General features: G+C 35.8%; 2 protein-coding genes across 3 annotated transcripts; one reads left to right on the plus strand and one right to left on the minus strand.

Moving 5' to 3' along the window:
- The first annotated feature begins 598 nt into the window (after nt 1-598).
- LOC135072601 (T-cell activation inhibitor, mitochondrial) lies at nt 599-6,992 on the plus strand. 2 transcript variants are annotated; one of them, XM_063966587.1, is made up of 13 exons: nt 599-743; nt 875-995; nt 1,184-1,301; nt 1,393-1,528; nt 1,627-1,743; nt 2,054-2,171; nt 2,496-2,598; nt 2,679-2,770; nt 2,997-3,097; nt 3,469-3,615; nt 5,947-6,078; nt 6,193-6,337; nt 6,841-6,992. In XM_063966587.1, exons 1-13 carry the CDS (start codon nt 721-723, stop codon nt 6,925-6,927), a joined length of 1,440 nt encoding a protein of 479 aa, XP_063822657.1. In that variant the 5' UTR covers nt 599-720; the 3' UTR covers nt 6,928-6,992. The 2 variants fall into 2 exon arrangements, with proteins under 2 accessions (XP_063822657.1, XP_063822658.1); XM_063966588.1 differs by having other exon boundaries at nt 878-995.
- Nucleotides 6,993-7,087: 95 nt separating this feature from the next.
- On the minus strand, nt 7,088-12,044 carry LOC135072824 (kinesin-like protein costa). Its single transcript, XM_063966862.1, has 5 exons — nt 10,106-12,044; nt 9,804-10,022; nt 9,075-9,211; nt 8,844-8,985; nt 7,088-8,247 (listed from the first exon to the last, which is right to left on the minus strand). The coding sequence occupies exons 1-5, from the start codon at nt 11,963-11,965 to the stop codon at nt 8,125-8,127; spliced, it is 2,481 nt and encodes an 826-aa protein (XP_063822932.1). The 5' UTR covers nt 11,966-12,044; the 3' UTR covers nt 7,088-8,124.
- Nucleotides 12,045-16,646: the final 4,602 nt, after the last annotated feature.

Here is a 16,646-nt window from a genome sequence, read left to right on the forward strand (position 1 = left end):
GAACTGACTCTACCAATCACAAACAGACATCGAAGAATATTTTCTTTAAGAAAACTCTCTTACCAAGTTCAGTTACCTACTAAAATGTAAGTAGGTTATATCGGGCTTATCCTTCGATCAACAATACCAATATCTAGTTGGTATTGTTGATCGAAGGATTATCCTTGTGGCTTATCCCATGAAACCTAAAGCCCACTATACCTACACTAATGCCTATTTAAAGTAGGTACTACATGTGGTAAACTTATTCACAACTTTCAACAGCGAGAGCGCCCACTTATTTCAGGAATGAGTTTTCTGCAAGTCCTTGGCCTACTATTTTAGTTTCAGTTGTCCAAGATTCATTTATGTAGAGAATTCTTAGCAATCTTCTTTTCTTTCCCTTCTCTACCGATTTTTTTCGATCGAGTATCAATTTTGTTGTTTTCCATGTCTGTCTGTGTTCAGTTACAAAATGAAATTCAATTTTAATAATCAAAAATTGAGGCTTTTGATTGCTTGATTTTCTGATGATGTGATCGATATGGTACGGCAAATATGTCGAGTGCCATAACAAATATTTTGATAAAAAAGTAACTATCATCTGTTTCCTGTCAAATGCTGTCATCTTTGACAGTGACAGATGAAGGTCACTGAATCCAATTCAAAAGCTATGTTTTTGGACAAATTCTAGTGCGTAAATTAAGAAAAATCCACAGCAGTAAGTCAAATATCAACAAAATGTATTCCAGAATTAAAATAAGGTAAAAATTACATAGAACAAATTTAGTTTTTTTACACTTTTAATGGAATTATGTGTGGTGGTAGAGGCTGGCAAACTGACTATTGTATGTTACTTTACTTATTTAATTATGTGCTTTTGAATTAATTTCAGCAGCTGTCGCTGTGCTGGAGTGTTTTGTAGATATTTGAGTTCTGCAGAGATTTCCACAGCCCTTAGACCATTTTACTTTAGTGTGCATCCAGATCTTTTTGGGAAATATCCAGAACAAAGGGTAAGTGAACCGGTTTTGAACCTATAAAAGACCATAATATAAGTAACATTATTTACCTTTAATAATAAATTAATATTCAGAATAAACCAAGATTGGCAAAAACGTAATTGAGAATAATCTAGTCTCTCATGTAATAAGATGATATGCAATAAAGTATTTTAATTTACATAATATCTTGTTTATTGCAGAAAGTAAATGAAAATTCCCTGCAACAATTGAGTGCCTTGTTAGAGGCACAACAGTCTAGTCGAGGGATTGCAGTACCTCCACTATCATTTTATTTAAGACAAAAAGATATGCCGGAAGGTAAAAAACACAATGTACTTTCAAAACATAATAGATCATTAGTTAAGACTAAAACATTCGTATTTTCATCAGTTTACATCACTGCTTTCAGGTGAATTTAAACATGTGAAGATCCAGCTGAATGGGAATAACGCCCGTGAAACAGTTGTGAAAGTTTTGAATGCATGTCAAATGTCCACAACTTATGTAGATAAAATACTTAGAAGTACAATTACAAATAATCCCAGGTATCTATCATTATTATACTCAAAAAAGAGCAGAATATCCATTTACTTTGTTGCCAACCACTAACATTTCTAATACTTAAAATATTTACTTTTTTTAGTATAGACCAACAGTATGCAGACTTTGCAAAAGCATATCAAGAATATAGCAGTGAATTTGAGAAAGTGAATAAAATGAAGAGGAAAGTTGAAGAAAGAAAAGCAATTCTTAATGTTATGTAAGAATCCTCCTTTGTTTTTGTAGTTGGCATGAGCACAGTTAATGTTTCTAATCAAGTGTAATTTTCATGGAGAGAAGTAAGGACATAACTCCACTAGAGCTGGTAAGCTGTAACTATAAATCCAAGCAGTGACTTGAGACTACATAAGAATCTCAGCCTCACAAGTAGGACTCATGGAGATGGAGTCATGCCCTAGTGGGGTTACTTAAGATACCACTGAAAGCCTTTATGGCTTCTTTGGATAGAGTACTGAAAATAATAATGCTTTAAGTACCTACAATTAATTATAAATATCTTTAAATTACAGTGAATGGGTATATGATAACAGTATGATAGCAAAAGAAAAGTATGAATCAACAGAAGCTACAAGAGATCAAGTTAAGACTCTAATGGAACATCTGTGCAAAACTTATGGTATTAAACAAGTTCGTAATTCATACGTGTCGATTTTATCCAGATAAATAGCTAGCTTGGCAATAGAAAAATAGTAATGCCCAATGGATTTTGATCTTTATGCTTTATTCATAAGGTTCAAAACGAATTGGAGATTATTGAAATTTGACATTTAGTGCTGCCAAGTGTAAAATTATAAATTTTATTGAAGTATGACCATACTTAAAATAAATCTTTGCTTGTTTTAAACAGCTTTTAGCCATTAAGAGCTTCTTTGTGAGGTCCAAACACCTATATCATTTTATTTTATTTACCTGCATATTTTTATCATAAAATAATTTGCTATTTTTATTTAGGTTAAATATGATAATGGATGGAATATAAGCCATATTCGTGGTGGCCTCCAAAGTTTGGTTTCACTGGCGGGTCAGCATTCAAAAGTTATGGCAAACTTAGAAGGTAAAATTATTATTCATTATGGGGATTTATTTTTGTAATGGAAGGAGTATTAAGAAGGAATATTTTTCTGATTATTTCAGGCAGAACTATAGCTTTAGGTCAATTCACTGGCGTAAGTTTGGATGGCGATGTATATTTAAATATAATCGACGTTAGAAACGAGTGGCTTTCGGTAAGTTTTCAGTTCACACTGTTAATGACATACCACATTTTTTATTCGATACGATGCCCAAACTCTACTCAGTTCAAACTACAGCTAGCAGGAAATTTGTACTCTAACCATTTATGCTTGAATCTTCTATCATCAATTTATATTATAACTTACAACATGTAGTAAAATGGATGTCTGTGTTAATTTAAAAATCACCGAAATGTTTTAATTATGCCTCTTATTTTAGTTAATCAAAAAAGTCAGTCAAGAAGATAGTGCCTTGACAGCGATACCCAACTATGAAAAAGCGTTATCAGGCGTTTTGCGAGAAATACATATTTGTAGAAGGTAAGTAAATGTTTGAAAATTACAAAAACGAAACCATTGCTATTACGAAAATAGTTCTCAGTAGACAACATGACACGTGGCTTAAATTATGATAGATTGGTTTTGTATATTGATAACTTATCATTGAGATTCAAATAAGAGTCATCCGACTTATTTTTTGCAAATCTTCTTACTTACGCTTAAATAAATAAAAGGATTAGATTTGGTATGGCAATATAAGATGACGTCTGTGTTTTTCCTATTGAATGGCATTACTTTTTACCCTAATGCGCCAGAAGGAGGGTTATGTTTTTATAAATTTCTATTTCCAAGCAAAATAAATCTAAATAACAGTTGAAAACTATGTAAGTGTAAGTCTTTTTTTTTTGCAGAAAGTTCATGCCTAAAGTATCGGCCCACCAATACTGCAACCACCTCCGGCAGTTGATAACGTCGATCGGCGACTACTACGGTCGAGGTAACAAGTTCCCATCGCATGTGCCGAGCTCCCTCAAGAAATATGAGATCGTCGTCGAACCGTAAGACATCTATTCGGAAGAAAATACTTTCCTATTATAAAACTTCTAAAAAATTTAATCGATCAAGAAAATGGGCCATTAAGAGTATAATATGGATACTAGGGTGTCCCTTATTTTTCAAAGTTTTAAATTTGTAACGCATAGGTCTTAGTTTTGTTTGTTTGCCTCTAAAACACTCGGAAATAATTTTTACCTTATTTGGAGTACGATAACCCGTGCCGACTTGCATCGAAACATGTTGCGCGGCAGTAGCGGTGCGTATTCGCGGTATTTGTTATTTGTTCTCAATTAATCTCGTGATAAACACCTATTGTTTGACATTTAGAAGATGGCTGTGTAATTAAGAAGCAATAAAAAAAGTATTTTCTTAGTCGGGGACGTAAATTTATCAAATAATAGGCACAAATTTACTGTTAATCGTCAAGTTTTTGCAGTAGTTTTTAAAATATTTTGCGAAGTTAATTAAATGTTATTGAAACCTCTAATCTTATCATTCGGGAGTGTATTATATTTTGGGAAAAGCTATAAATCCTACCAGAGCCTAACTGTGTAAAAAAACTTGTGTATCTTCACCATGCTTGGAGGGAGTTGCAAGAAAAATTATTTAAAAAAATCAAGATTTATAAGCGCCGCGGTGAGGAGGATTTAAAAACAAATAAATTATTTTAACAAAAACAAATAAAACCAAGGCATCCAGAGTGTTAAGGTGTAGACAAAAAGTTAGTTAAGAAAGTAGAAAGTGCAAGACAAAGAAAATTAAATAAATAAATAAATAAAAAATAGAGCAAATATGTTTCGGAGGTTTATCGTCATCTCTTACTACGCAAGATTCTATACAAACGCAAGGACATCACGACCAGCTTACCAGCTCTGAGGAAAGCCTTGAGGAACTCTTGACATCCACTTTCCAAAAGGTATATGAGAGTGTTGACAAATTGATTTCCAAAGCAGCCCTGAGCAAGTTTAGTCAACATCTTTGGTACTTCATATCAGAAGAAATTGCCGTTTTATCACTCTTTGATGATGAAGGTCATGAACAAACATCGTCAATATTGTAGTAAAAGTACAAAGAGAGAGTATGTATGATTCTGGGAAGAGATACATTCCATCTGAAGAAGGTATGATTATTTCTATGGTAAATAGGACTTTGTACTAATTTTTTATCCTGTTTTTAATGAATTGATAATAATACTGCCTTATTTATTGTTGCTGGAAAACCATTGAGTGGTTTTGTGTCTGTCAAGAGTATAAATTTATTTTCTCGATTGAAAATTGATAATAATTTCCTCCTGAGACACATTTCTATATGAGATAAAGATGTTGCCTATTTAAAGGCAAAAAAGTGCTTCTTTAAGGGTAGTTAATGATACAGCTGAAAGAGCTATAAAGCTTATGCAAGATTTTCATGGTTTGATCACTGCAAAGGAAGAGCAAAAGCTTTTTTTGCTACGCACAGTGTAGCAAAAATCAGGCCAATATTCAGGAGCATGGAAATCTGTATCCAGAATGTAAAAAAGGGTCCCTCAAAAGTAAAATATATTGTCTGATCTGTAATGTTATCTTCTTTTTATAAATATTTTATAAAAAATAAATATTTTAATTGATTTAGCTACATAACGAAAGGGGTAAAACCAGCATTTTTCAAAATCTTCAGAGCTAAGTCGGCACGGGTTAATGTGGACGTAGGATGATGAAATTTTGTATTTAAGTATGTCTGAGTAGTACGAAAAGAAATAGAGGGTATGCATTTCAATATCTAAAAAAAATTTTTTTTCGGCCATATAAGGGACACCCTAATGGATACAAATCGTAAAATGCTCAAACAGTGCCCCGATTGCGGTAGTAATTTTCAACTGCAACGTAACTGGAACAAGAACGAAATTCAGCTGTTTGCTCAAATCCGTATCGCGGATGTCGTTTTGACAGCTAGTTCAAACGAAGCTGTAACGTGAACGGAACGCAACTGCACCTTAGCGTAAAAGCTGACAGAAAGGTACTTTTTCTCAAACACAAGTCAAACGCTTCACGAACATTTGCTGTGTTTTAATTTATAAAATAGGTGTTCGGACTTTTAATGGAAAGTGCATAAATCCGTTATTTCGTCTTTGTTTTCGCGTAAACTTTACCGCGATACCAAATTGCACTTCAGCTGGAATGAAATGGATCGTCACTGGAATGTGGACTAGAGATGAAACGCGAATGAATTGCAGTCATTACAAATTAGCGCAATCGGGGCCCTGCTTATCTCACTGTTTACGTAAATTTTTGGAATCTTAAAAAGTGGCTATTTTAGAGCCAAGTGATTGCATAAATTGCTTCTATTTATTTCAGGGAAGCTGGTCCGCTAATGGTGTCGCCCACTGGGCAATTCATCACACCGTCATCCTGTCCCGCGTCAGAACTCATACCGTTCATTTCCATGAATCTCGATGAGGCCACAACTCTGATGACCGAATATAGCATGTAAGTTCAATACCTACTGGCCAAGAAAGAACCTCAATTGACTAACAAAATAGTAATGGTTATAGACTATAAAAACAGTTTATTTCACATTTGGTAAGATTATCTTTCTTCCAGAAACAAACATGTCGAAAGAGCACTCCATAAGGAAGTGAAGGAAAGATTCGGACTTCTGGAACTTCACAAAGACGACAGCATAACGCCCGGATTGATGATCTCGTGTTGCCAAAGATTGCTCACTCGAGTAGACAAAATCGGCACGGTAAGAGCGCTTTCACATTTAGCCTAGGCGTAGACCAACTTTTAGTTGGCCGATAGTTGGGCCCCGTTTTAATTGTATGAAAAATCGGCCGATACCAAATCAGTGTAATGTGCACACTTTGCATGCCCATAATTATTAACTGCCCGACTAAACTATCGGCCGACAAAAAATCGGTGGTCTGCGCCTAGGCTTAGGCGACTTGACGACGCGCTGCAGATAATTTTAATGGAAAGTGCATAAATCCGTTTTTTCGTCTTTGTTTTCGCGTAAACTTTACCGCGATACCAAATTGCACTTCAGCTGAAATGAAATTGGATCGTAACTGGAGTGTGGACTAGAGATGAAACGCGATAGAATTGCAGTCATTACAAATTAGCGCAATCGGGGCCCTGCTATCTCACTGTTTATGTAAATTTATTAAATAAACAACACAATTTTACAAATAATTGTATTCAGTGCACAAATTACAAATTGAGATTACATGTCATTTTTATTCTTTACAGATACTACAAGGCAACATTTTGTACATAACCCATTACTACTCGGTACTATCTGATGGAGTGTTGTGCATTCCTTGGGATTTCAAATAGTCTACATTCTATAAATTGTGATATAAGTAGGTAATATTATGAAAAAAAGTGTAAAATAAAATATACATATGAACATAATGTTGTGTGTACATTATCTTAACCCTACAGCATCCATACTTATAATAATTATGTATATTAAATTAAGACAAAATATAATTTAAGGGACTTATTTACATTATAGGCAGTCTTATAATAAGTACGAAAAATCGCAAAAAATATCTTATATGGTTTAACTATTAGCTTAATAATATCACGATTGATTTAAGTAAAAAATTTAAGACTACCATTTATTATCATTAATAGCTAAAAACATACATATTTACATTCTACTGTATTTATAACATAATAATATTTACATATTTTTGTAGTTTTCGGTGGGTAATTTAATATAATAAACTTTATCAAATGTCAAGAAATTACATTACATAATTATAGAATCTCATAATAAAAATGCTCACAATTGTAATAGCGTAGGTATAGTTCCTAGGAGCAGCAGCTTACCGATGAAAGTGAATATAAAGACTAGAATATCTTATTTATCATCAAGAATATATAATTATTTATGATATTAAATATGCAAAAATGTTAACCATCGACACGTCGCATCATATAGAAAGAAGTATAACATTACTTACATAAATATTATCTAATAGATGACAGAAACTACATTAATACTACATAATTATTTTGTACATTTTAGACATAAATCTAAACTCATTGACGACCATGTAGCCTATTGTACGAGTATTCTAAAAGAGTATTATTACTTTTATAACTAAGAGCATTTTTGATTGCGTACTAAAAATCGACACGCTTCACAATGGAGATCATAATACTTGGACATTGTAAAAAGAGCCAAAACAAATACTTCAATCCCAACACTCGAGATCAATTAAAACGTTCCACAGATAAGTTCACCACAACCTTTTCACAACGAAGTCAAATCACGCACCTTTTTTTAACTGTTCAAATTGAATCACCTCACACATACAACACTGCTGTCCACATAATCCATCACAACCTTTTCGTCTTTATTATTATTTAGCCATAAGGGTCAAAGTTCGCGTCCGTTTATTCCTCCGAGTCGTATTTGCTTGCGAAGTTGATGATATACGGAAGTATCTGCCTCAGCAAGTACGAGAATAGTACGAACAATATGATGTTAAAGTTGATCATGATCAACGTAATATGCAAATATCAGTTGCGCTTACTCTGCTGTTGGACTATGACTAGCTTGTTCTTCTCCTTGGTCACCTTGGCAACGGGTATATTCGTGGCTGGCATCAGCTGCTTCAGATTCTGACTAGGGATAACTGGAGCCTGAAAGTATTAGACATGAATTAGTATACGTTTTTAATTCAAAATCGCAACTATCACTTAATAAGATACTGAATAAGATGCTTTTGTTTAAGTTGTCGTATGTTTATCTGTACAACTAAACTACACTCGCGAGCAAAAATTTGGAATCACCATATGTGTTCCGAGCGATTATAATAATTAAATAAGTAATAGAAGATCAATAAAAATGATACCCTTTTAAAGGTGATATTATAAACTTAAAATTGATACCATTGATACATAATTACAATACATAGTCATTCAGTTCTTAAGACCGCTCGCAACACAAAGGAGTGATTCTATACTTTTGCACGTAAGTATAGTAATCAAGTATGCTTCGAGTTCGAAAACAGACTTTGTACATTTAATAAAATTCACAATTTATATTGTAGCTTTAAATTATTTACCGGTACTTGCACCATCCAAGCAATGGCATGTTTCTTCATAGCCCCAAGTTGGGCGCCAAATTCTACATTTTGGCGCCCAACGTGTTAGTGGAACAAAAACAACTCGCAATCACTGTTATGAGAACCTAGTTCTAACAAGTCAATAAGAAATCTAAGATGATGTTTACTTACCGGAGGATACCTCGCTAGCTGTTTCATGCGGTCTACCAGCCTCATGGCGTCATCAGACGTCTCCGAGTCGGTGGTCATGCCGAGCGACAGAGCCCTTTCTGCGTTACCGCCGTCAAGGTATCGATGCACCGAGTGGAAGTGGCTGGAAATTTTAAGGAAAAAGTAAAAAATCTGCACATTCAAATGTGACCAAATTAAACGTAGATAAGGTTAATTAAAGATGATAAATACCGCGTGTGCGCGTTAGGACGCATGCGCTGCGCGTGCCGCCACGCGGCCGCGGCCCGTGCGCGCCACGCAGCCGCCTCGTCCGCCGCCGCCGCCACGCCCGCTTCCAACGCCGCGCACGCGCCTCTCAGGTCCACCACCTTTATTATAAAGCTTCTTGTACACGATAAGAAATTTCACCGTGACTGCCGCAGACAAGACAAGACTTTCTTCGGACCTAGCTACGAAAATTTGTCACACAATGCGCGTCCGCGTTCGTATCTAGCGCAGACAAGAATTATGTACACGGTTCATGTGTATGACAACTCCAAAACTCGATCCAGTCACTTGACTGAAAGACTTCTTTGATTGGAAATTAAAAGATTGAATCTATTTACCTACTGTTATAGATTCATTGTTCATAATATAGGCCTTGGTGGCACCAAGGCGTATATTATGAACACCAAGTTGGTGCTTATAATCTGCTCCAATGGAAATTAGCAATTTAACAAATAGGGGACAATAGAATAGCCAACAATTTTAGTGTCATACTGTTAATTTTAGCCTTAGGGTCTGTAGTTGGATCTCCATCGTTTACTGAACTATTGAGGTCTACCACTATCAATCAGTTCTAACATCGTTCGTTCGTTCGTTCTAACATAACTGTAACTTAATTGTAGCTGGAGGGGTTACTTACTAAAAGTCCTACATAAAGTAAGTTAATTTACTATTACAGAAACCAAAATATTTTACCTTCTGGAAATACCTATACAAAAGAGTTTTCATTTCATCATGAGATAATTTGTCAAGCCTTCCCATCAACATCTGCTCGCCGCGAGTCCTCGAGTCCCTGTTATCCTGGGTGTCGGAGAGGGAAGCAGAAGGTGATTTGCCACAAATCAGATTGTTCTTATACTCTATGGCAGTGTCTATGGCCTCAATAGCCTCTTCACACTCTAATAATTTGCGCTCCTGAAAAATTTAAAAAACAACTTTTGTTAATATGATACTTGTTCCTGTATTCTTTGGTATAAAATAAATCAAATCTTTATCACCTCTGAATCTGAAAGAGATTTATAAATTTTTCTCTTATGTCCTAAACTGCATCGTTGTTCATGTAAACATTCTCGAGTTTTGCGCAAGTTTTTAATCTCCTTTCTCAACATCAGCTCTTTCTCTTTTGATAGTTCCAAATTTTCTAAATCATTCGTTTTCTCTTTCAATATACTATCTAACTGAGTAATTCTATTTGTAAAATGCTTTAATGAGTTAGTTTTCTTATCTTTAACATCTAGGGAACTTTCAGAAAGTTCATCTAATTTTAATTTATCTTTTACAAGTTCTACATCTAAGGTATTTTTACGCTTCTCATCCTTTTTTATCTGTCTTTTAATTTGATCAATCTGTTTTTTATAAGTCTTCAAACTTGACTCATGTCTTCTTATTTCTTTCAAGGTATCTTGGTCAACTAGCACATTATCCTCAGATTTCTCTAAGTAGTGTTTGTTGTGTGTATTGTGAGACACTGCCCTCGAAAGGTCATCAATTAATCGCTCTTTGGCTATACACAAATTAATCAGTTCCTTCAGTTGTGATTGACTGCAACTGATTTCTTTGGATAATTTACGGGCCAAAATCTGCTTTTGTGTATATTTTTCTTTTGTTATTTTATATTTCTTGCATATTTCGTCAGTCTTTGGTGAATCTATCATCTTCAATAGCTCTCTCTCTATTAACTTTGGTTCTGGATCAAGATCTTTTTTGTGCGATTCTATTAATATCTTTTGAGATTCAGGTGAAATAGCTTTTGCTGCTACTTTTCGTAATAGCTCTAACTCTGCACCAGATAGACTTTCCCCAGGTTGTATTGTTCGCCGGCGTCCTGAATTGGACTGGGATGTCATGATGGGCAAAGATTGAGAGCCACTGGTCTCTGATATTGTAATATCATCAGAATCAATATGATTCAAGTACTCCTCACAGCGATCAGCAAAAAGTTGATCATTCTTCTCTCTAAAATATTCCATGAATTTTTCAAGTTTATCCTGGAATACTGTCTCTGAATGACTATCTTCGGAATCACTGTCCCCATCAGTCTCACTTGGCTCACTTGGTTCTGTGTCTTCAGCAATTCTAGGTAATCCCTGTTTGGGTCCAGCATCTTTGTTATCAGTTCCAACATCAGTACTTAAACATTCATCACATTCAGCCTTTAAAAACAACCACTCAGTCACTTGGTTAATATCAGCTTCAGACAGTGATTTTGATTGAAGAATTTTGTTAAAAAGTCCTTCAGCATTTGAAACCAGTTTTATCCACTGAGCTGTAGCAAATTGCAAGTTAAAATTATTTTCATTTTGAGGAGGCATTGTTTTCTCAGGGTAAACGGGAGTGTTGTTATCAGCAAAGAGATTGACAGTCACAAAATTTTTTATGCCTCTGCAGCAAAGACATAAGTTTAATATTTTGAGAGTATCCTGATAATCTTCAGGCTCTGTGCTGATACAGCCTATGACCCATGTAAAGGCTCTGCCACCAAATGAATCTCTGAGCATTGCTGTGAGTATACATTGGTCATAGTTAATTTGTTTTGGTGGATTTCCTGCCAACAGCTCTTTAATTATATTTTCAAGAGCAAAAAGGCCCGGCTCCGGGTATGCTGCTAGGTCACAGAAACTAGCTGTTGACATTCTGTGATTAAGCACACCATTGGTGCCCACCCACTTTTGTTCTACACTAACTGTGAACACCGTATGGTTGTTCCCCGGGCACCTTTGTCTCCAGCCCATCTGTAGGTACTGAAAAGCTTCTTCAACATTGTAGCATCTCACTAACCCTGCCCCCAGAACATCGAAGATGTTATTGTTTACAACTTGCATCCATGTTATGTGCAAGATAAACTCCCTTTCTGGCATGTGATTGAGTTTATGGAATATTTCTGTGAGAAATCTTGGTATGATTCCTTGATCACTCTCACTATGAATGCATTCAAAACCTGAAACCCATGAAATAGTAATGATTTGAACATGAAAATAATAATATATTTTAGCATATTAAAAAAAGTTGAATTCAATTACTTGCCTGAACCAAATAAAGTGTATGTTTTTCCTGTCTTTGGCTGACCAAACACAACAACAGAAGTATCGCAGCCATCCAAGAAGCAATTGATTTGGGGTATCATGAATGAGTTAAACAAATTGGCTTGAGTACAATCCAATGGTAGAGCCCTGTTTACATGAAATGTTTGTCCACTCTCCGTGATTACAATCTGAGTGACTGGATTACTAAATATACATTGAGTCGAGTCAGCTAGGCTTGGAGGTTTTAGCCTTACTGCTATTTGTACTGGGATATCCATTTTTGAGTAAAATCGACGACCTTTTTAAATAACAATCATTTAGCACCAGATAAAGAAAGCTGCAATATCTATCTAAACCACTGTGCACAAATATTATTAGAAGAAACTGGTAAAATGTATACAAAATGGAGCAAAATTAAATGCACAGCAAGCAGCAAGAATATTTTCGTGAGGAATTGACACCACAGATGAGTGAGAGCATGAAGCTACAGATAAAAATGGAGGCCACACTCCGAATACCTACTTGAAGCACAAACTAAGTATCACTATCTCGCTCTCTGTGGGCAGACTCGCTCTTTCTAAATAAACAAAAAATATAAAATTGCTCAAATTCAATGAAACCAATGTAAAATCTTTATTTCTTGACATAGGTATCATCCCATCCCAACTAATATTATAAATGCGAAAGTAACTCTGTCTGTCTGTCTGTCTGTCTGTCTGTCTGTCTGTTACGCTTTCCCGCTTAAACCTCGCAACCGATTTTGATGAAATTTGGCATAGAGATAGTTTGAGTCCCGGGAAAGAACATAGGATAGTTTTTATCCCGGTTTTTGAAACAGGGACGCGCGCGATAAAGTTTTTCTGTGACAGACAAAATTCCACGCGGGCGAAGCCGCGGGCGGAAAGCTAGTTAAAAATGATAAGTGTAATTACTGGTAAAACGTTTTAGGAAGAAATTACTGTAAAAAATGTGAAAAATGTTTACAATGATCCAATGATCAATTCCAATGTCGGAAATCACGAAATAAACACTTACGCGTGGAATCTTATGTCAATTCCAGGACACCACGTACTACCGCAACCACGCACTACAAAATGTTGCACCAATTCTTGTGATAAAACAATGATTATTTCCTGTAAACAATCTTAAACGAAATTAACTGCTTAATAAACAAAATAGTAAACAACCGCCATGATGGGCCGGATTGGGCCGATGTTGCCACATGGTACCGATTACCCAGGAATTGGGATTGTAATTCCCTGATTCGCCAACACATTAAGCCTAAATGGCCGACAATTTTGTATTTTTTTTATTTAACTAGGTAATCTTAGTTTCAAATATTAATTATTTATTTGTTTAACTTCTGATTTGGTTAGTGAATTGGCTATTTCGAAGAATTTACAAGGAGATTTAAATCAGAAGATAGCAATACTACAGTTCACACTAAAAAGAGAGGTAGGGCCGCAGAGAGCGAGATACACTTGCGAGCAAAAGTATGGAATCACTTACATGAAGTTGTTTTCACGCGATCTTGTGAACTAACGAATTTGTTAGTAACAAAAAAAGTGGCACCATTTTAAAGATTAAACTTTTAACTTTAAATTGATACCAAATTCATTTAAATCACACCAGCATTTAAAAAGATATCCCGGCTGATGTAAAGAAGTAAGGAAAAAGACATGTATCAACTGTTTGATACGTCGCGAGTTGCGGTCTATTTACCCCTTATAAAAGCACGTGATTTCGGATTTTTGCTTTCACACGTTGATCCTTACACATCTCCGCTTCTTTTGACACTTTACCTGGGATTCTACACCTTCAGAAGCAGCACAAATCGTTGCATTATTGCAAGAAGGGCTCAGCCAGCGGGCTGTCGCACGTCAGCTCCACATAAGCCAGTCTTGGGTTTCTAAAGTTTTAAAACGCTTTCAGGAGACTGGTGGCTTTATCCCGAGATCAAGTTCTGAACAGCGCCGGTGCACATCGCAGAGGGATGACCGTTTTTTCATGTCAAACTCTCTATAAAATCGTCATTTAACTGGTATCGACGTCCAGCAAGAGCTCAGAAATGTTCGTAGGATAGCTGTTAGCAAGTGGACAGTTCGTCTATATCTTTTTAAATACTGATGTGATTTAAATAAATTTGGTATCAATTTAAAGTTAAAAGTTTAATCTTTAAAATGGTGTCACTTTTTTTGTTACTAACAAATTCGTTAGTACACAAGATCGCGTGGAAACAACTTCATGTAAGTGATTCCATAGTTTTGCTCGCAAGTGTAGATATAAGTAGGTATTTGACTCAAGTTTTTGTTCCAACTCTGCCCTCCATTTTTATCTTTAGCTTCATGGATGAGAGAGAGTATTTTTTTTTTTTAAACCTTCCTGGCCTGGAAATTTGTACCATTGGCCGAATACTTGTAAGTTGTCAATATTCTATCATGTCGAAAATAAAATGTTTGCTTCCAGTTTGCTTCTTCTTACACAGTTTTATGTCTAACCGACGAGACGAAAAATCAACGGTGCGCGCCATAGAGCAAAGTAATACATAGGGTCTGCGCATGAAGCTAAAGATAAAAATGGAGTGCAGAGTTGGAACAAAAACTTGAGTCAAATACCTACTTATATCTATCTCGCTCTCTGCGGCCCTACCTCTCTTTTTAGTGTGAACTGTAGTACATATTGCTATCTTCTGATTTAAATCTCCTTGTAAATTCTTCGAAATAGCCAATTCACTAACCAAATCAGAAGTTAAACAAATAAATAATTAATATTTGAAACTAAGATTACCTAGTTAAATAAAAAATCACAAAATTGTCGGCCATTTAGGCTTAATGTGTTGGCGAATCAGGGAATTACAATCCCAATTCCTGGGTAATCGGTACCATGTGGCAACATCGGCCCAATCCGGCCCATCATGGCGGTTGTTTACTATTTTGTTTATTAAGCAGTTAATTTCGTTTGAGATTGTTTACAGGAAATAATCATTGTTTTATCACAAGAATTGGTGCAAAATTTTGAAGTGCGTGGTTGCGGTAGTACGTGGTGTCCTGGAAGTGACATAAGATTCCACGCGTAAGTGTTTATTTCGTGATTTCCGACATTGGATCATTGTAAACATTTTTCACATTTTTTACAGTAATTTCTTCCTAAAACGTTTTACCAGTAATTGGGAGAGGGGACATCATTTTTAATGATACCTATGTCAAGAAATAAAGATTTTACATTGGTTTCATTGAATTTGAGCAATTTTATATTTTTTGTTTATTTAGAAAGAGTGAGTCTGCCCACAGAGAGCGAGATAGTGATACTTAGTTTGTGCTTCAAGTAGGTATTCGGAGTGTGGCCTCCATTTTTATCTGTAGCTTCATGGGTCTGCGCCGCCTACTCCAAAAGAATGAATATTTATCTATTTTATGATCACCTACATAGTGAGGTACTTAGTTGACCTATCGATATAAAAGAAAATAGTAAAATAATCGCTTCATACTTTGCAAAAATAAATCTAGTATAGGTGTACCAGAATCTCATGGCAAACAAAAATATTGGAAAAGTGTGTTTTTCATATGGCCATTGTCTATAATATTGTCACCTGTCAAAGTAAATCAAGAGATCTGTCAGCCGCTGCAGAAATTTTGTAATCTCTTCATGCCTATTTGTTATTTTTGTGAAAAAGACGAAAAAACTCAAGCAAGTCATATTGTTTTCAAAGTGTATTGTAAGATAAGGCATAATTCAAAGTCAATCTTTGATTTTAAAGCGCGTCGTTGAGTTGACAGTAAGTTGGAGTGAAATGTTTTGATACTTACCTACATTTAGTTTATTACCTAACTGCGTCAGAAGGAGGGTTATGTTTATTTTTATATTATTCTTACCTAATTGCCTACATCATGCAAGATCAAGATCATACAGAAGTCACAGAACCCGCATCGCCCACCACCACCCTCATAGCGGCACCAGATCATCATACTATAACCACCGCCGCATCTAGTCAAGCCTACGTCACGAGAAGCGGACGAGCGGTGAAGAAAAATGTACGCTTCGCTTGAGGGGGAGTGATGTGGGAGTCGCGTCGTGTCAGCTGCCGTACTGCGAGATAGGCCGCGAAGAGGCCGCTTATATTTATAACCTCCGGCCGAGAGGTCCGAGAGGCTGTCTCGCTCGCACACCCACCGCGGGAGCTCCGTGGATGTAACCTACGCGCGAGAGGACAGATATCGCTGTCCCGCTTCCTCTATCGTGCGCGCGCGGGAACGCACTGAAAGTTTTAATGTTTTCATGTCGTGTGCGACAACTAATGTTTCTGTCTCCTTTCTGTGTACTATAAATATAGCGCATTTTGTAAATAAATCATCACTTCAAATCTGGACTCTGAGTTTCACTCATCTACCTGCACCTACCTTCTCCTCGACACACAGTTAGGCTCCATAGGGTTTTCAGGTGTATTTCATGCATTGGTGCAGAGGAATGGAGAAAATGTTATGACCATGTAAAGAAAATTGAAAAAGATTTCATCAAG

This window comes from Ostrinia nubilalis, chromosome 6, assembly GCF_963855985.1.
Source record: "Ostrinia nubilalis chromosome 6, ilOstNubi1.1, whole genome shotgun sequence".
Lineage (NCBI taxonomy): Eukaryota > Metazoa > Arthropoda > Insecta > Lepidoptera > Crambidae > Ostrinia > Ostrinia nubilalis.

Excerpts from the sequence above, each read along its gene's own strand:
- LOC135072601 (XM_063966587.1), top strand. The coding sequence starts at position 721 with ATGTATTCCAGAATTAAAATAAG. Across the intron at positions 2,771-2,996 it reads TTAGAAACGAGTGGCTTTCG|TTAATCAAAAAAGTCAGTCA; the intron begins GTAAGTTTTCAG and ends CTCTTATTTTAG. Across the intron at positions 3,616-5,946 it reads TATGAGATCGTCGTCGAACC|GGAAGCTGGTCCGCTAATGG; the intron begins GTAAGACATCTA and ends TATTTATTTCAG.
- LOC135072824 (XM_063966862.1), bottom strand. The coding sequence starts at position 11,965 with ATGCCAGAAAGGGAGTTTATCTTGCACATAACATGGATGCAAGTTGTA. Across the intron at positions 10,023-10,105 it reads AATCTCTTTCAGATTCAGAG|GAGCGCAAATTATTAGAGTG; the intron begins GTGATAAAGATT and ends TAAATTTTTCAG. Across the intron at positions 9,212-9,803 it reads TGTATAGGTATTTCCAGAAG|GTGGTGGACCTGAGAGGCGC; the intron begins GTAAAATATTTT and ends TTTATAATAAAG.